The sequence below is a fragment of the Molothrus aeneus genome, chromosome 1, assembly GCF_037042795.1.
Source record: "Molothrus aeneus isolate 106 chromosome 1, BPBGC_Maene_1.0, whole genome shotgun sequence".
In the NCBI taxonomy this organism is placed as follows: domain Eukaryota; kingdom Metazoa; phylum Chordata; class Aves; order Passeriformes; family Icteridae; genus Molothrus; species Molothrus aeneus.
Genome location: NC_089646.1, coordinates 78,540,754 through 78,560,894, shown reverse-complemented (window position 1 = coordinate 78,560,894; position 20,141 = coordinate 78,540,754). Strand labels below are relative to the sequence as shown.

The 20,141-nt window shown below is 41.9% G+C and overlaps 1 protein-coding gene across 1 annotated transcript in view; it reads left to right on the top strand.

The window, feature by feature from the left end:
• The window catches only part of FBXL7 (F-box and leucine rich repeat protein 7), a 172,820-nt gene extending 155,259 nt beyond the window's left edge, over positions 1–17,561 (top strand). Inside the window, exons 3-4 of the mRNA XM_066545639.1 lie at positions 8,748–9,359; positions 14,521–17,561. Of these exons, the coding sequence (XP_066401736.1) occupies positions 8,748–9,359; positions 14,521–15,257 (1,349 nt within the window). The 3' untranslated portion in view covers positions 15,258–17,561. The remainder of the gene's footprint in view (positions 1–8,747; positions 9,360–14,520) is intronic.
• Positions 17,562–20,141: the final 2,580 nt, after the last annotated feature.

Here is a 20,141-nt window from a genome sequence, read left to right as displayed (position 1 = left end):
GATTTTGAAAATACATTTCTTCCATAAATATATTCCAGCAACTTGTCTTGAAGTTTTGCAATAATGTAAACTGATATATATTTTATTCCAAATTCTCCCATTTTTGGAAGGTAAAATAGTAGGACAGCTACAATTGTCTGGAGTAGCTGATTGGATTTCTGCATTTTGAAGTTGGGAGCCATTAAGCAGTTGTTCCAGTTTTCTATATAAATTGCAAAGATACATTTGCATTGAGTATTTATCATTCAAAGATAGAGTAGGATCTGTTTGTCCCATCTCAGTATTATTCTAAGTGACTGATTCTGGCCCTGTGTGTGTAGCTTGAGAGCCACTATCAAGCAGTTGTGCACTCATCCTCTCTACATTTATTTAAACTTGGTGTTAAATGAAAAATAAGGAACAGTGGATTTAAAAAGTAGAACACAGTAATGTAGATACTGCCTAGTCAGGTGGAAAAATGTTTTAACCTGTCAAAATTTTGACCTTGGAGCATGTTAGAGTAACTTAGTGAAAAGGCAGGTTATACTTGTAAGCCTGTTTCACTGAAACAAGTCATTCTCTGGATAAATTGGGAAGGTTTTTTGTATTCACCAAGATTGGGTTTCTGGGTTAAATAAGGCTGTCAAACTTACCAGGAGATGAGTGAGAGATGATGGCAGGATTTTTAGTAAGATTTGAAATTAAGCAAACTTGCTATCTTTTTGTTGTCTTATTTTTAAACCTTTATATTGAAGTATGTTGAAGGTGCTTATTTATATGCATCTTGTAAAATTATTATTTTTGTTTTAACTACATTTGGTTTGCACATTTTAGAGCAATGCATTGAACATCATGGATCCTCATAGGTGTGATAATCCTGAAAATGGGGATTGAAGTAATGCAGTGTGTCCGGTCCATTGATAATCCAGCCTTGAAAATCCAGCAGGGCACATGATGCCTCTCCTCAGAGTGGTATGGAATAGGATGGGAGATGATAACTCATGGTTTGGAGAAAGTAGACAGACAGGGGCTTCTTCTGACCAGTGAGTTTATCTACATTATCATTTTTGTTGAAGTCCAAAACTTGCTTTTGAAATGCCTCTCCTTCTTACTCTGTTTTAGTAACCACCACAAGGTATATGAACCCAGTTACACTCAGGCAAAACTAAAGCCAAAAAATATGTTCTGGCCGTACACCTAAAGCACCAAAGGCAACCCCTACTGAGCATTCAGGGTTGGGGATTAAATTTAATATTGGCAAAAAAATAACACCCACTTCCCAGGCCTGTGGATGTTGGGCTTTCAGCAATATTAGTTTTGCTCCACAGAACTTCTCTTTCTGGGCTGCACTCCCTGTTAATGTAAATATAAACTAGCTCAGCTGGAGGAGCTCCCTGGCATACCATAAAGAGTTGGGAGAGCATCTGACTGAAGGATTTAAGCAGAGCTTTTACTTAAGCATGTGTGGAATTCATTTTGGGATACATATTTACAGAACATGGAAAAAATGCACCTTCCAATCCATCTCTGTGTAATTCCCTGCAATACTGCTCTGTGAAACCCTTTTCTCAGAGCTGATGTGCTAGTATCATCAGTTGTACTGAAGGCTAAATTATAATGCTTTGACTTCCTAAACTAATAGTGAATTACTTTTTTACTTTTCCTCCCCCTCAGTCTTTGTATTTTTAGCTTCGTTCAAAAATATGGGGATAAAATTAATTCCTGCCAAGTAGCAGGGGACAAAGTCAGTAGGGGGGAAATTAGTTCCAGTTTTCCACAAATACATTGTAAGGAAGAATTATTTGCTTAATAAAACTATAATGATTACTTCACTTGCAATGCTCTTTGACTTTAAGCATCTACTGTGATTATGCCAGGAATGCAAGATCAGGTCTCCAAATGTGTGTAGAGGAGTTTATAGGCTAAAGAAAGCTGGAGATCAACATCATAGGGAAGCTACACCACTGTAATCCAAGGTGTAAAGTGTCACTCAGAAACTGCTATGAAATGGCTACAGATTTTAGTTAACATATCCCTCTTCCACAATGCCTCTAGTCTTATACAATAGGTACAGTTTCTTATTACATTCTACAGGAGGTTTCTCAAAACCATAAAAGGTTATTTCAAGTTCTGTGGAACTGTTCCTTCCAAGACCATGTGGATATGATTACTTTGTGAGCTCCAAGGTTGCTTATTCTTACACTGACAAATCAAGCTCTGCTGCAGGTCTTTGCTCTTAAAATGAGAATTGCATTCTCATTGACTGACAAGATCTCACAGGGTAAAAAATTAGTTTTTACCTTTGCCAAAGTGTTGTTGTACGTTTGACCTCAGTATTCCATGTAATTTTCTGTTTTGGCAAAAATAAATTGTCTGGTGAGAGGGAAGCAGTAGCTGTAAGCCATCTCAGGTTTATTTGGACTTTTGCATGTGTGTATTGGAAACAAACTGGTGAAATACGGACTGAACAAAATCATGGAAAGATAAGGTGGGCACTGAAGGGGAGTATCACTCTGAGTATTTGTCAGCTGTGATGATGTTTCAGGAAGAACCCTGTAGAAATCACAGAATATGCTGATTTGGAAGGGACCATTGAGTCCAGCTTTTGACTGAATAGCCCATAGAGGAATTAGACCCACAACCTTGGTGTTACCAGCACCATGCTCTGACCAACTGAGCTGGTCTCATCTGCAATGCCTTACAATATTTCTGAGCAGGTTGCCAGACTTTCCATTTCTCTCTAGGAACCATCTTTTTCAATTGAATTGGGACACAAAATTACCAATATCTAGAGAAATGGGTTAAAATTTATGGCCCTGGAGCTGCAAAGTATTTGGAAAACTGAAAACTAACACACTCTGAGAAGGCTGCTCAGTGCTCAAAATAATCTTGAAAAAGTAGATTAGGGAGAGACAAAACATAGTATTCTCCAAGAAGACAGCTGTAGGGAAGATGAATGGATTCTATAAACACAGGTGAGGAAAATAAATATCTAGGTGCTGTATGTCACATGGGAATCCCAGCAATATCTTGAGTCACATAGTGAAAATACATCAGCCTTTTGGGACTGTTGAAATCTGGAAGGTTGGAAATGTGGTTTCCATGGAATATGGGTGCAAAGAACTCCACTTTCACCACTGCTGGTGAGGTTGGTGGTGCATGGTGCTTAGTTCAGAGCATGGCATTTTAAGAGAAAAACACAGATAGGAGACAATGTAAAGGAAAAGATAGAGGAAACTGGGAACGTTAGTAACATGACTAATATAAAGAAAGGCAAATGCATGATAGAAGTCCTTACAGGGAGAGTGAAGACCTCTCATTCTTCACAAGCACAAGAAGAGGGGCAAGAAACAGTTTCTTATATGAGCCAAATAAAAGGAAAAACTTAGAAACTTGATACAGTGACAACACTGGAACAGGCACCTCAGTGAGCTGAGTAATAGCTGCCCCTAGCATTTAAAAACAAGGCAGACATGCACATCAGAGATGGTTTAGGTGTACTTGGTGTTCTTGGAGAGAGGTGAGAGAGCTCATCCAACTTATTCTGCATGTTCTTCATTGTAAAAGGCTGCAAAATCATGTGGCTATCTCCACGGGGCAACCCTTTCCTTCTGGCACCCTTGACCGCTGCAGCCCCACACAAGTTTGCATGTGAGTTTTGTTCCAGCTGCCTCTTTGCTATCTCAGAGTCTCCAGTTCCTCCCAGCCTCCTGGGATTGGGAGGAACCGAGGTCAGTAGGGTAACTTATCCTGAGAAATAATGCCTGAGGATGTTTGCAATGTGGAAGACACTCTTTATTTTTTGTAGGTAGCACTTTTTCTGGAACTTTGTCCATACCCAGGGCTTTGGAAAGAAAATGGCTGGGTTGTAGCCTGCTGTGCTAGCTAACTCCTTTTCCTACTCTAATCCAAGGGCACACAGCCATATTTGAAATCTGTCTGTCAAATTTGCAAGTCTCTTCTTGAATCAGCCCACATTGTATCCCCTGTAGAAGCCTCTGTTCCCATTTGCACACTGATCGTAGCTGCTACAGCCATTAATTTCCCATTTTCCTCAGTCTCTGTAAAAGGAGTACTTACTTGGCATGCCTGAGGTTGATGGTATTGTGGTAAAAATGTGAAGTCTATACCCACATTGCACTTAATAAACTATGTAATATCTACACAACACTTATTGAAGAGATGCTAAGTCAGTGAGGTTTTGGCATGCTGTGTAAATGCTTCTTGTGCACATTACTCTGCAGCTAATGTTTACAAAAATGACAATTGCTTTTTATTCTTCTCAGCTATGTTGACTTTTTCAGAGCTTGAACAGTTTTGTTTATTTCTTGCCATAGTTTTGCTAAAAACATCAGTGGTGACAGGAGATCAACACAGAGGACCTTTTTCAGTTGTCAGATAAGAATCTCAAGTTTGATTAATATTTACAAAATTTTCATTTTAATTTTGTTAGCTTGAAGAACTCAGTATAGTATTCATTTCAAAAAAGACTCATTCACCATACCATAGTGGAAGGTGAGAATGAATGGAGTCATGCCTTGTCACGCCTAAGTTGGAAAATGGTTCAATCTTAAAATGTCCATGCTGGGATCTGGACATCAAGAGTGTGTGTTGCTGGAGTAATGGAAATACAACGCTGTTTTCTCTCTCTGGTTCTGAAATCAGACTGCATATTATTGTCAATGCCAGAAAGAATGGAGGTTAGATCTTGGCTTAATTCTTATATATTTAAAGGGTTTTTTGTTCCCATATGCATCTATTAAGGGAAACAAACTGGGGAGAAAAAATCCTTTGAAATAAACCAGATTCCTAGTGGAATAAGAAAACTCCCTCTAGTGCATTTTCTCCCTCTGTGTAAGCTTTTATGGTTCTGTTTCTGGAATAAATCTTTTGAGATTTCTTTAAAGATTGTTGAGAAATTTTGTCTTACATCAACAAACAACTATCAGAGCTTGATCAAAGCTTTAATAAAAGGTATCTTGCACAGAAGATAGGAGGCAAAGGGGCAAAAGAGGTTGTAGGGAGGGAAATGCAAGGCTGCTTTCTAATTTGCTTTTACTTTCTAAGATCACCAAAATGAAAGTCGTATTTCAGGCTTGTAAACAATTGAGTTTACAAGAGAAATGCTTGTATAGGCCATGTGTGTGTATAAAGATGTGTATTGAGAACTGTAATCAGCAGCTTCATTTGTACTTGCAGGGTTGTGTTTATTAATGTTACACAGTTGTTAATTTGCTCTTTCTCAGACTGCCCCGGCCTGTTGGCTAGCACTCAGTAAATGGTGAAGAACAAAATTCTAAGGAAACTCCTAGAGGTTGAGATAGTGCTACAGGAAGCCCCTCCCAACAACATGAGAAAAGTCTGGAAAATGTACAGTAGACCAAGTGTTTTGCTGAAGTTTTAAATGCTAGCAAAAAGCTTTCCAAGCTTTTCCTGGCAGTAAGGCTCCTGGACTCACCTGCTATTTTTTTTTATTTTTTGTTTCCCCTTAGGGGTGTACAGCAAACAGTAAGCAGGAATACCTCTGTGTGGAGCTCAGCTGAGCTACCAGCAAAATTCCTGTCTGAGAGCATACTGCATTATGGGCTCAGCCGAGCAGTAATGTGCTCACAACTCCCTTTTTTAAACACATTGACACCACTACAGTCTTTTTCCACAATGCTTTGTGTTGGGGAGACAGGGTGCATGTGTATGTGTCTGTCTGTCTGTCCCTCTGTGCCCCAAGGATGGAGAGAGCAAGTTTTACATGATGCACCTTCAGGTCTGAAGGGAAAGGAAATACAGGATGCACATCTGGAACTGCTATACTAATGAGAGAATTAAGAGAGCACAAAGCACGGAGCATACACATAAAACAGAAGGTCAGGCCTTTTTTAGCTCAAAGTCTAAGTTAAAAACCACATATTAGTAATTCTTTACACACCCAGAATGTCTAAGGTATTGATTATTCACAGTGCCCAGGAGTGATGAAGGAATGCCACTTCTGATCCAAAAGCAGTGGAGATTAGCCGTATTAGCTTGGAGCATTGCTCACCAGGGGAAGGGGGGAGAATCATGGACTATGAAAAGCTTTTATATGCTTAAGTAGGAATGGAAACTAATGAAGACTGCAGAACTAATGAAGACCCTACAGAAATTTTAAGGTGTTTTTAGTGATAACTGACTAGAAATGTACGTTTTCAAAATATGCCATGTCTTACAGAAGGCACTCATTCCCAGAGGACTAAAAATTGTTTAAAGCAGATGTAAATAATTTGAACTTTTTGCTTTTGATTTCAGTTCTGTTTTGTGGAATAGAAACAAGTGTTTCTTGTGTGGTTTTTTATTTATATAATTTTGTTTTCCTTTTCATTCTGGTCTGTGTAAAACAAGCAACTGACAGTCAACCAAGGAAAAGGCCCAAAGCAAATGAAAAAGTAAAATGAGAGGAATTGACAATATCAAATACATGTAATAGTAGAAGATACATCCAGCACTTGGAAAAAATTGTATATTTTTTTATATTAGAAACATTCTTGTATTAAAATCTCAAAAAAGGAGCAAAAAGTAAAGGATTTGCCACATATTCTGCACATGTTTAGCTTCAGGCACTGTCACTGGTTTTGGTGATAATGTGAGGGAGGTCAAACATCTGGTAAGTCCTTGCAAAAATTAATCTCAGGGACTGTTGCCTAAGAGGCCTGTGGAGTCAGTGCTTGTCTGCAGGAGCCTGGCTGCTGCTAGTTGGATTTTTCTCTCCAGCTGTAAATCTCATTTTTAAAATACCAGCATATACCAGATGCTTACCAAATAACACTCTTCGGTGCAATTATTTGCAAAAGCTGCCAGGGGGTATTAGGAGGTCTCAAAGGGAGCAGGGTGTCTGCAAAACCCACTCAGCATGAAGATACTATTCTTGCTCATAAATACACAAATCCCTGTGTTAGGACCACATAGCCATAGCACGGACTCAGAAGCCTTGGGGAAAATGTTCTTTCCTTTCATTTGCTGAAACAGTGAATTTCTAAGTAAAACAAGATGCATAAGAGGAAGCAGGAAGGAGCTGGGTAGTATAGATTTTGCCTCCATCATGTGAAAAGATGATTTTGATCTCTCTGCAACTCAATTAGGTGATCTTGAGCAAGCCATTGGACTTTGTGTCTTGGATTCCTCAGCTAAATAGTTGTGCCTCTTTCCCTTGCGGACTCACTGTGGAAATACAGGCCTATGGTTGCTGCTGTTGTAGGTAGTGAGATCAGAGCAGGCCTGTGCTGGGCTGAGTAAAAGCTTCATGGGGAAGTTTATGTGTAATGATCAAATTCACCAAAAATCTACTTCATTTAAAAACCCTGCCCAAATCCAGGTGTGGAAGTGTTTGTTGAATGCATTTCTGGCTGCATCTTGCTTAGCTCTTATCTGTGCTGTCACAGTCACACAGCTGCAGAGTCAGTGTTACTTAAGGGGCTGCCTTTGTACACTCCCCGAAAGGCCCGACCATTGATGTGACTGCAGGAGATGTGATGTGGAGAAAAGCTTGGTCCTCTAAAAACATTGTCTGTCTGTGAAAATTGTGATTTTGCTGGTCACTAAATTGTGGTTACTGTATTCATTTCTGGGTGGTGCTTTCCTTTATAAAGAATTTCTGTTGAGATCAGTACTGAGGTGGAGGGAGTGTGCTCAGAAGCAGCATGCATCTCTCATACACTGTTTGTATCTTGTGTAGCATACTGCTAAAATATCCTCAAAGTCTCTAAATGTATTGCCCATGTCATTTGCTTGACTATCAAAGTTATATCTTAGTTGTTTTCCAGTCTTTTACTTGGTTTACATGGAGAAACTTGGACCAGGAGTGGAAATTACTTGTAGGCAATGTCAACACACAGGAAAAGCAGTTGAAATAACCTTACAGCAAAGCTAACCTTTCTTAGTAGCAAAAAATCTCAATTTTTGTTTCTAATTTGGCAACTAAAATGAACTAAAGAAGGTAAAGAAGTAGCAAATTGTTTTGGGGAGTTGAGTTGAGTGCTTCCAATGTGACAAATAGCCCTAGCAATAAGTGTGTAAATATTGTATAACAATTCTCCAACAAGTTTCCAGGCATGCTATTTCTTCATCAATTACTTTTCTGGGCTTTTTTTTTTCTCCCAACTGAAGTTTGCTTTAGTCCATTGGAAAGGAGTGTTTTCTGCGTGCACATGAAGAACTATTTGCTGGGTTCTTGGATGAACTTCTGAGTTTCAGTTTGTACAACTGAATTAGAGAAATTAACTTTTCTGATGACACATTGAAAATAAGTGTATGGAGTTGAGCTTTTCCCATTTGCCCAGATCTGGTGAAGGAAGCAGTATTTGCCTTGTGAGCTCTTTTTTGGCCTCCTGCTGAATAGCTAAAGGAGCTGAGAGATGAAGGACCACAGCATTCTCTGCCCCTAAGAGCTCACAGCTGTGTCAAGGGTTATGGACAGTTACTTTCTGCCAAAAAAAAGCCTGTGACTCAAACATAATAATTCAATTCAGTGTTTAATTAAGAGTATAAAGAATAAAAATCCTTAGATTTTAAAAAATCCTTCCACTGCTGTCTCCTCTTCAGGACTCAGAACTGCATCATCTCCTTTGCTCACATGGCTTTTGAAATACGTTTTCTCACTCTGACTGGTAGAAGTGACTGCTTAACCCCCAACAAACCCCAAAGTCCATTGTACTCCATTAGCAACTGGGCTAGCATGGTGCTGTGCTGTGCAGAGAGCTCTTTGTCCAGTGCTCATTAAAATTGTGTGTTCTATCTTCCAGATTCCGACCTGAGCATGCGAACGCTCAGCACACCCAGTCCAGCATTAATATTTCCACCGAATTCCCCTGGGTTCCAAAATGGCAGAGGTTCGTCGACGTCCTCGTCCTCGGTCACTGGGGAAACTGTTGCCATGGTTCACTCGCCACCTCCCACCCGTCTCACCCATCCTCTCATCCGGCTGGCATCCAAGCACCAGAAGGAGCAGGCCAACATAGACCGGCTGCCCGACCAGGCCATGATCCAGATCTTCTCCTTCCTGCCCACCAACCAGCTGTGCCGCTGCGCCCGCGTGTGCCGCCGCTGGTACAACCTGGCCTGGGACCCGCGGCTCTGGAGGACAATTCGCCTCACCGGCGAGACAATCAACGTGGACAGGGCTCTCAAAGTGCTGACCCGGAGGCTTTGTCAGGATACTCCCAACGTCTGTCTCATGTTGGAGACGGTAATTGTTAGTGGCTGCAGGCGGCTCACAGACAGAGGACTCTACACCATTGCCCAGTGCTGCCCTGAACTGCGGAGGCTGGAGGTGTCTGGCTGCTACAACATCTCCAATGAGGCAGTCTTTGATGTCGTGTCACTGTGCCCAAACCTGGAACACCTGGATGTGTCAGGTAACAGGGAATGTTCCAATGCATTTGATGTTTGTCAAATTCCATAACTGCACACTTATCCTTTCTGTGTTGCCTTTCAAAGTAGGAATGCCTATCTCCTAAAAGAGCACCTGTGAGACAGGCACCACTAAAATCTCAGTGCCCCTAATGCCAGCAACACCTCTGGAGTGGCCAGGCCTCTTCCAAAGGAAGTGAACTAGCAGAGATGGCCTATTCAAATGGCACAAGGAGTTATTACAGATTTTTGCACAGAGCACCCATAGAAGGGCCCACACTGCAGTCAGTGCTACGTCATGTGGTGAAGCCTAGGCACTTCAGCAGAATTTGTTTTATCTTTTTCACACACATGTATATCTTTAATAAAGAATACATCTTTAATCTGGTAAGTGACTTGAGGAGGAGCTCAGAATAAGTGCTAAGCTTTTTTTCTGGGTATTAATATCTGTTGTCACCCCCAGCTAAACCTCAAGGTCCCCTTGTTTCCATTGCTATTTTAACAAGACTTAGCCCGCTTGAACTTTTTTTCTCTTTTCTTACTTTTTTTTTTTTTTAAGCTGCCATTGCAGCTGTTTAGATCAGCAGAAATGTTTTAGACAATTTTCTTCAAGCCTGCTCTGGGGAAACAAGACTTTTTTTCCAAGGTCAGCTGCACAGAATTTCCTCTCTGCAAATAGGTTGGCACTTAATGGAAAGGATGCAGCCAAGCAGAGCACTGAAGTAAATTTGCTGCTCAACATTTACGTTTTGATCTCATCTGTTATCAGTCTAATGCCATCATAAATCAACCGAACCAGGTTTGCCATTGCAGAGGTACCAGTGGCAACAAGAAAGATGAAGACAGGATTGAACAACAGGGGATAGAAAGTGATACTATTGAGTCATTGGTACCAGATGCTTTTTCCAAGGCTGCCTATCTGGTGTACGCTGATTTGCATTCTTTTCTATTAAATATTAGACCCCAAATGCTTCGGGGTGTGTCCTGCCTGGCTTCGTCTGGCCTCGCTGCTGGACCAAAGGCTGCAGCTGTGGCGTTTTTCACCCCAGAGATGCCTTTGGCTGGCTAGGTGCTGCGGCTGGGCGCTCAGAACAAGTCCAGGCAAAATAGGAACTCAGTTTACCTTTGGTAGAAAAGGTTCAGACGACAGTGAAGAGAAAAGGAGCGGGTTTTGCCGTGGAGCTTAGATCCAGAGTTTATTGTAGCATGGTAGACATCTGAATGTGGTAACAGCTCTCAGACAGACAGACACCCAGCCGCATGGTCTCGTGTCCTTTTAAGCCCCGGGGACAGGGGGAGGGGAGGGACAGATGAGGGCCAACCAGGTGTGAGGAGGGGAGGGGGCAAGGGATGTGGATGCTAGGACAAACCAATGAGCCCAGGCCTGGGGGGCATCTGCCAATCACATGACGCCTTACTGGAAGGTTTAAGATTGATGGGCAGCTCCCAGGCGGGAGGGCAAAGGGGGAGGGGGAAAGGTTGGCATACCTGAGGGGGATGGGATAGGTGAGACAGGAAACCACACTGCAACACTTTTCTCTGCCTTTTGTTTTAAGCTGATTTACCCAACTCTCTCACCCCATTCCTAGGATGGCAGAATGTCATGGAAGGCATCAAAACAAATATCAATAAATCAAAATTATGCCCTTTTTGTGATTGCTTTCTGAAACCACAAGGCAATAAGGAATCTATGGAACTACACAGGAGTCTCTTCACAGTGACCTTGTATATGACTTGTTGTTGGTACACACTGACTTTAGTTCTGAATTGCTAATCACACACCCACATCCTGATGCCAGGAAAAAATGTATGTACCCGTGTGATTTAGACCTAGAGCTTGGGAGCTCACAGCCTGAGTGTACCTGGAGGCTTGTAGGTGGTTGAAAATGCTTTGGTCCACAGCTCTTATTTATAGATGTGAGGTAGAAGATAGGTGACTTTTTCAAAGGCAGGGAAAAGGAAAAGATAATACTAGGCCTTGAAATAGGTCCTTTTGGGGTCTGTCTTCATTTGTGGTTTTCCCAACCATCTTACTCTCAGACCCAGAAGGTAGAGTCTGTCCCTAAGAGCTCATAAGTTTAGTATAAAGTATGCAGGGGTTCCTGTCTTCCTTCAATTTTGTCTCATCAATGAGATAGGAAAGTAATTTTAATTTCTTTTTCTCCTAAGTTGTTCTTTCCATTTGGAGCATGTGAGTGAGAAATCCTACTTTTGAACATGCTCAGAAGTCAGGATGTTGGGGTTTGGATATAGCTGTTGCTGCGTGTACCATATGAATTAAGGATAACCAGTCTCCAAGCTCTTGTTTTGAGTCCACTTTTTTCATTCTGATGTGAGTAATTTTGGAGAATGTTTGGGAAAGAGGATTCCATTTTCCTGTTTTTCTCTCTGTAGTTACTAGGACAAGGCTTGCACCTACATGCTCAAGGAATTCTCAGGACTGAAGTGTTTCACTGGTTTGGCTCCATACTGAGCAAGAAGATGTGGGGGTGTGGTTGGGGGGTGATGCTAGCTGCTAGTTAATTAAATCCCAGTTCACAGTTGTACATCTAGTTGAATCCTTTTCCCCTTTGGATGGCTACTTGGCAGCAAAAACTTACCAAAATCTTTAATGTCAAAACCAGATGTTTGTATTAACTTTAGGAGCTTTCCACAATGTAAGTTCTGTCACTGTCAGCATTCGCTTTGTGGGCACGTCTGAGATATTGCTAGAAGTTGGTTGAGCTTGACTGAAAGTTATTATCTAACACTCTAGCCAATATGTTTTTCCTGTCTGTTTGGACGTTTCTCCTCCCTTTTAGAAATCAGTTATATTTTATGGAAAATCCTCTCACAAGAGCTTTATTTTTACACTTTGTGTTATTTAGGACAGAAAAATTGTTGCAGACCCAGGAACCTGTCATTTTGCCTAAAAATCAGTCAGTTCTGTATCTGCATGGACTCATTTCTCTGGTGAAACCATTTTGAATATCCTTCCGATGACATGTTTTACAGTGTAGCCAAAGTAACTAGACATGGCAGTGTTGAGCTTGACAAAACCGTGATGGCACAACTGATGTATGTGATTCCAGCCCTGCTGAGAGACTTCTGACCCGTTCACTTTCTAATTATGGTCATTAAACCTTCTTGGACTCTCAGCAGACAGATGTTCTCCTTGGCCTCATGGATGCATCATTCTCATTAAGCTGGATTTAAATTTGAATTCTGGTCAGAATATAAAATATCCAGACTGACTTCTTAATCCAGCAACCTCCTTAGCCAAATGCAACAGCAGCAGCTACATCAGGTGCACCAGAGCTCTGCCTAGGTGCCAACTTCCTCTGTGGAACTCCTTTCATGCATTTTGTGTCACCTACTTCAAAGAATATACTAGAGGTGAATTTTTTACACCATTAGTATTGTTCTGCTTCCCTTTAAAAAAAATCCTTTGTGTTACTGAGTGTGTATATAGTACTTACCTGAAGGCAAAAGTATTTCCAGAGATTGCTCCAGAGCATAGACGGATCTGAAACATTCTGAAGAGAAAATAGCATTCAGTTTTAAGATGTTTGTTGAACAGAGTGTTTTACTTCAAGGTCTTTCTTCTGCATGATCTGTGGGCAATTTGCCCGTTTAATTGTGTGAGGCCTAAGGTAAACTTTGCATCTCTTCAAGTAAATTTGAAATCCAAATTAAAGATCCAGCATAAATTTAAATGGTGAATGTAGAAACCTAATTGCAGGTGGCAAAGTGCTTCAAGTCCATATCCCACCCTTCTTACAGCATTTGTGTGAGTCCACACAGCTATCTCAAGTGATATTTTTCCTTTTTGCTTTTAAGAACTGAAGCATACTTGTACCTTCCACTAAACCTCTGAATTACAACCCCTAATAGCAAGTGGTATAGCTTTGGGTCATTTAAGTTTTTGAGGCAGTCTCCAGACAACTCAAGCTCTTTAATTCCACACTACAGTATTTTGCAGAGTTTCTGGTACATGGACCTCTAAGGTCATCGCTTTTTATGAGTCACTTCATACGGCTTGGCCAGTGTTCCAGCAATACAGAAAAGGTCTTTTTATTTCTACCTGGGGGCACCTCTTTGAGCATAACCTGCAGAAATTCTCTGAGTAGCCATTTATGGCTAAAAGTGTTGGGCCTTAATCACTAATGGGTAGACTCTCATTTCTTGCAGCTGTTTCTAGCTATGCTAATGCAAAGTGCCCAGCTGAACTTGGCACATTTTAAAAATTTCCCCAAGAAGCCTAAGACTGCCAGTTTGCAGTGCAGCAGAAACCACACTTTCCAAAAAAGCTTTCACTCTCCACTATGCAATGAGTTGAGGTTAAAAAGGGGGAAGGTCTGTGTGTATTTTTCCCTTTAATCTAGTTCTTTGTCTTTTCTTGCAAGGTCTGGTGTTTCTCCTCCAGTCTAGTTACCTCCATTCATGGCCAGACTTTCTCATTGGACACAATCCTTTTCTTTGTCTGCCTGTGTCCTCGCATGCCCTTATTAGTCTGTTGGCTCCTACCAGCTCTCTCCATTCTCCTTAGGTTATCCAAATCTCCACCCTTCTGCAAGCACACAGTTGGGCCATAGTTTTGCATCCTTCCCGCATTGCAGGCTTGGGGCTGGATTCACATCTGTTCTCCAAATGTTTGGGGCAGGGGAGGAGGGGAAAGAGAGCGGGATTGTGTTTTCTATAATGAGTTTGGATGGTGAAAGAGCCTCTGATGTTGGTTTGCAAATTCAGCCAGTCAGCAATGAGACTGATCAAAAAACTGCATTGGTTGTCACGTAGTATCCTTTTCTATAGCTGTCACTGGGTTCATATGGCAGTAAGAGATCATAGGCTGTCCCCAGATAGACCCAGGAGCACCATTTCACATGTGGAATATGGACAAAATCAGTCTGTTGCTTTCCAGGGCTCACAGTCTCAAAGTAACCTCACTGTCTCCAGTGGAATTTATTGTCCCCTCTGGTGTGGGGACTCAGTGGAATCACCCTGATTGACTGCTCTGATTTGCTGGATCAGCCCAGCAAATCAGAGCAGTCAATCAGGGTGATTCCACTCTCGCAATGTGAGGATACCTTCATCATGTCCAGCACACCACTCCACACCCACCTTTCTGGTCCTGCTGTGCGCTTTGTTTTTACAGCTTTCCTAAACTCGCTGTGTTTTTCCACCTAGGCTGCTCCAAAGTAACGTGCATCAGTCTGACCCGCGAGGCCTCCATCAAGCTGTCTCCCTTGCACGGGAAGCAAATCTCCATCCGCTACTTGGACATGACAGACTGCTTCGTCCTGGAGGACGAAGGACTGCACACCATTGCCGCTCACTGCACTCAGCTGACCCACCTGTACCTGCGCCGCTGCGTGCGCATCACCGACGAGGGCCTGCGCTACCTGATGATTTACTGCACATCCATCAAGGAACTGAGCGTGAGCGACTGCCGCTTCGTCAGCGACTTTGGCATGCGCGAGATCGCCAAGCTGGAGTCGCGCCTCCGCTACCTGAGCATCGCTCACTGCGGCCGCATCACGGACGTGGGCATCCGATACATCGCCAAGTACTGCAGCAAGCTGCGCTACCTCAACGCGCGGGGCTGCGAGGGCATCACGGACCACGGCGTGGAGTACCTCGCCAAAAATTGCACAAAACTCAAATCGCTAGACATCGGCAAGTGCCCTCTGGTCTCAGACACCGGCCTGGAGTTTCTAGCCCTCAACTGCTTCAACCTAAAGCGCCTGAGCCTGAAATCCTGTGAGAGCATCACCGGGCAGGGCCTCCAGATTGTAGCTGCCAACTGTTTTGACCTGCAGATGTTGAACGTGCAGGACTGCGAAGTCTCTGTGGATGCTCTGCGATTCGTTAAACGACATTGCAAGCGCTGTATTATAGAGCACACCAACCCTGCTTTCTTCTGAAGGGACACCCCACACCTGTCATTGCAATGCAGTATTAAAAACACTGATGTATAAACACACGCTGCCATATTCAGTAATGCTGTCTTTTCTGTCGCTCACGGGAGTCAGTTTTTCTTCTACCTTATGGGTGAGGGGTTTTATAGAAGACTATTTTGTTTGCTTTTTGTATGATCACTTTTTAAGGTGCCATGGGTCTCTGTGGAGAGGCTGCCTTAATGCAAAAGCAATGAGTGCTCAGCGTCCCTGGTGCGGTGTCCATAAGAGCCATGATCTTGTCCCAGGCTACAGTAGCTGCCTCTGAAGGAAATAGCACATAATCCCTCCTTTGGAAATGCTACTAAGCTGTGTCAAATACATCTGAAGTCTAGCTGTGCTCATGAAGCTGACTATGCAATATTGTGTCTGTGTTCCCCAACTTTTTCCAATATGGCTGATAGTCATCCATTGTAATCCCTCAGGAAATACTGGGTAGTGTTCTTAAACATATTCATTTGAAGCAGAATAAGACCTGCTGGCCATTGCTGAGCACTTCTGCAGAGTGAATCTGGAGATTGTGCCCATGCAGGGTTCCCTTGGGAAGCCCACCTCCAGGTCACTCGTGCATCATTGCTACTTGCCTTCGTTGCTAAATTTGTCCTCTCCAGCATGTGTAGTACCATCCTCTGGTGGTAGATAAGGACTTCTGGCTCTGATAAGCAGTGATGTATTCACGTGAGTGTAGGAGAACAAATGAGGTATTGGTGGCCTGGCAAAAGGAAAAGCCAGCAAGCCAGCCTGAGAAGCTGCTGTAATTCTGCAACAAGCTGAGATAGCATTGTAGGACAGCAGAGAGGCTCTGAGGCATTGTGGAGCAGCTTGCATGGGCCAGTCCCAATTGCTGTGCTGCATGGCTGTCACCAGGAAGTCTGGCTTTGTCCCTTTGCTGTACTTCTTCAGCAGCTGTGGCACCACTGCAGTGGGTGTTCCCTGAGCAAACCAGGGACTTGCGTTTAGGTCAAATTAGTATGTGCCTTAATACACTTGGAAACCTGACCCTTTTCTGTGGCCGTCCAGTTCAAAGGATAGATGGCTGATCTCAAGACTTCAAAGACATTAGCCTGATGTTAGATAACACCCCTGGGGACAGAGGGGCTTGAAGCATTATTTACATTAGATTTAGGTTCTTTGAGACTTTGGCTCTGTGTGTTCCCTTAGGCTGGAGAAACAGCTGCATTCATCAAAGAATTAAACAGCAGAGTTGCCCTGTGACACTGGGAGCTCCTGGTACTCTCATGGTCACTCTTGCTCTTGCATGAGCAGGAGTGTTTTGGAAGTCCCCCATCTCATTGGCTCCTTCCCCAGAGTGGGTGGTTGATTCATGGTTACTTTCTTCACAATTTTCTGGCAGCTGTTCCTCTGCATTTTCACATGTAATGCTCGGATCTGAAAGCCAGACACATGAAGGGTGATGATATTTTCAGGCAGGCCCCCTGTGCCTGACTGACAGGTGAATTCATATGTTCAGCTCAAACACTGTAAGTGTCTCATAAGAAGGGAAGTGCTGTGTCTGGTTTTCATAAGCAGTAGTTCCATCATCTTCAGACAACAGTAATAAAATCAGTGCTATGAAGTGAAAATCAATATGCCCAAGAAAAACACATAACTGCTGAGGAAATAATTATAACAATGCTCTCTCAAATTAAAAAAAAAAAAAGGCAATGGTTTGGACATGTCCCTGGAGAGGGAACTTGTCCTACTGCTGCAAAAAATTCCTGTAACTTATGTATGTTCCTCCAATTTTGGATTTTTTAATATACAGGATGGCATCAGCTCTGAATTAAAAATTAAGTTATACTAAGGCAAAGAGGGCCATGGAAAATGAATTTGTCATTGCTACTGTTACTGGTCAGTGACTAATATGAAGTGATCCCATCCCTTGGACAGTTAATTTCATTTTGGTTTTCCTTTCCATATTTCTAAAATAAGAGATTCTTCTCCAGCAAGTAATACAGTATATTTTATCTGAGCCAGCTATACTCTCTGTTTATCCTTTATCTAAAAATGACCTCAAGGAATTTAAATGTTGAGCCCTGAGGATGGTGGGATTTTGAGCCATTTGCACTCATGAAATATAAGGCCTCACTAGTAACATTTAATTGTTTATTAAAAAAAAAAACAAACTACTTTTCTGGCTATGTTGAATTGAGTGAATAGTGCTACATGGTTTTTAAAGTTTCTAATGTTTAAATTTGGCCTGTACTGTACAAATCTCACTATAAAGCCTTAATTTGCTACCAAGAAATAAAGCAATATATTGGTAACTGATGAGCATGCAGCGTCATTTGCACTAAGTGATTAACTGCTAGTGGAAAAGATTAAATACTTATAAAATTCAAAAAGTAGGTGAGTGATTGAGCATATCAATCCATCAGGTAGGTAAATGACTATTAAAAGAAGAAAAAAAATTATTATGGATTATGACCTCGCCTATCTCTTTCTTTAAAATTTGATTTTCCTCATGTGGTTCTTCTTGACCCTGAAACATAATCAGAAACTGGAAGTATAAGTAAAAGGAAAAAACAACAATATTAAAATTGTATAAAAATTTCAGAAGTGCCTCTGCATTGGTTTAAAGACATATTAACACATTTGATGAGAAAAGTAAAATGGAATGACTGAAAGGGTAGAGCACTTACTGGAGCAGTGTTGCCTTTTGCATGCTGTAGAAACCCTTCTCTGGGGGGCACTGGTGGAAAGTTAATAAAGGTAATTTTTCTAAGCCAAATGTTTTTAATACATAGTCTTACATGATCTGAGTTGGTACTCTGAGACTGCTACTTATTTCAAGAAAATTTGAACTTAACTTCTTGATGCAGCTTGCCTGATTTGACTTTTAACCTTTTTCCTATGTCTGCTTCCAAAATGGCAGAACCAGAAAATACTGGAAAAAAACTGCACTGGAAAAAAACTGAAATAGTGGAGCTGAGTTTGCTGGAAAAGTTGCAATGTGTGTCTGATGTGTCTTCTAGTTTAGGGTTAGCAAAGACTATAAATTTCCTGAGTGAAAACATAGGTGATTCTTGAACCATAAAATTCAGGCTCAGGCACCAAGGCTTCTTCTGCTCTGCAACAGCATCTGGTGATCTCATCAAAGAAAGGCAGCAATGAATCACATCAGTCAGGCTGGCATGTTGTTTATGTCTTTGGAATCATTTGTGTCCTCTGGAGAGGGGTCTCTTAGAAAAGGCACATCCAAACTACCATGCACTGTGATTATAGCCAAAACTCTGTGTCTAGATATTCATCGTTCCCTTGGCTTTTGTAAAAAGTAGAACTGTATTTTTCATATTAGCAGCTTGAAACTGATGGGAAGTGCAACACTTTTGCCTCTTTGAGCTGTGCTCATCTGGCTTCCTGCAGAATGCAAAACAGCTTCTGTTGGATGTCTTGAACTCAGAACCGTGGTCCAGACGGAAACCTTCAGTAGTGGTTTATGTGGTTTCTCAAAACTCCTGGACTTTGAACTGAAAAATTAAAAAGCTAGTAAAATATCTAATTTTAGCACCAGGCTTGAAGCAGGTCCAAACTCTTATTAAAAAGAAACACAGTGATTATTTGGACTGCAGGCTGGCTGCCCCTCAGCTGCCAGTGTTAGTTTAGAGGGGAAAAGTTCTCTGGCAGAGTTGGTGCATGGCCCCTCTTCCCCCAGGGTTCCCCAGGAAAGTAACCTACCCTCAGTTTTTTGTAATTTTGTCGGTTTAGCTATTCATGCTGAAACTTCCCATGCTGGGCTTTGAAAATGTTAGTTGAAATGGTTCATCTGGTTCTGTAAATAAAGCTGGAGGAAATGTCATTTTGCTCATGTTAAACTCCAGGTGACCTTTCCTTTGAAAATGGTCCATTGCTCTTCATCTCCTCCAAGGCCTTCAGAGTGAAAGTGTGAGCCTTGCCAGGAGTTCAGCTTTGGGAAAAGGATGTGTCTTCCTGATCTCCCAGTAAGTTTCACCTAAATTTAGCTGCATTACATGTCTTTGAACATCTCCTACTCTGTAACCAGGGAGAAAAGGGACATGCTCAGATCTTTTGGAGCTTGTAGTCTGGCAAGGCTGAGATTTGGCAAAGCTAAGAGGCGTTTATCACTCTGGCAGTGTGAAGGAGGAAATGACCTGAATTATATGGAAGCTGCCTGGAAAGTCAGGACAGGATTGAAAGATGGGGTTTTGAGAACTAGGACAAGAAGGATGGAGATTCCTGGGTAAGGAGGACTGGGACTGAGATGACAAGAAATGGAATAATTTTCAGCAAAGAATCTGGGGTTAAGAGAGGTGGGTTTGTATGACTGGTTGAGCAGGGAGGGTTGGGCCAGAGGAAGTAAATAGTGAAGAAAGAAGTTTGGGGTAGGAAGAGAAACATGAAGAAAATTAATTGAACTTCATTTAAATACAGTGCACTCCCTTGGCACAGGCTCTGAGAAATGCTTACAGACTGTTTCAGTGATGATTCCTCAAGTTTGAAACCAAAAATAAAGTAGTAATTTTGCATCTACTGCATCCAATATTAAACTTTATTTTACATATAGATATATATATATAGTGAGGCCAGAAAGTCTTTTTCCTGCCTTTACACCTTCGTGTGAATAGCCTGGTGAGAAGAACAAGGAAGGCAGGTTTGTAAGGTAAGGTCTGTTCTTCCTTGGAGCTGCATTTCAGCAGCACCAGCTGCTCAGCTTTGCAAAGGTGCAGCCACCAGTGTGGACCCAGACTCTTGCCATTTTTGCAGACTGTTAAAATGATGCCATTTTTGCAGACTGTTAAAGGGCATAATAATCATGGGTTCAAGTTACTGCCAGGCAGCAGACATCAGGATTCAAACTTAGCTTAACAAAAACACATTTGACTGAACAGC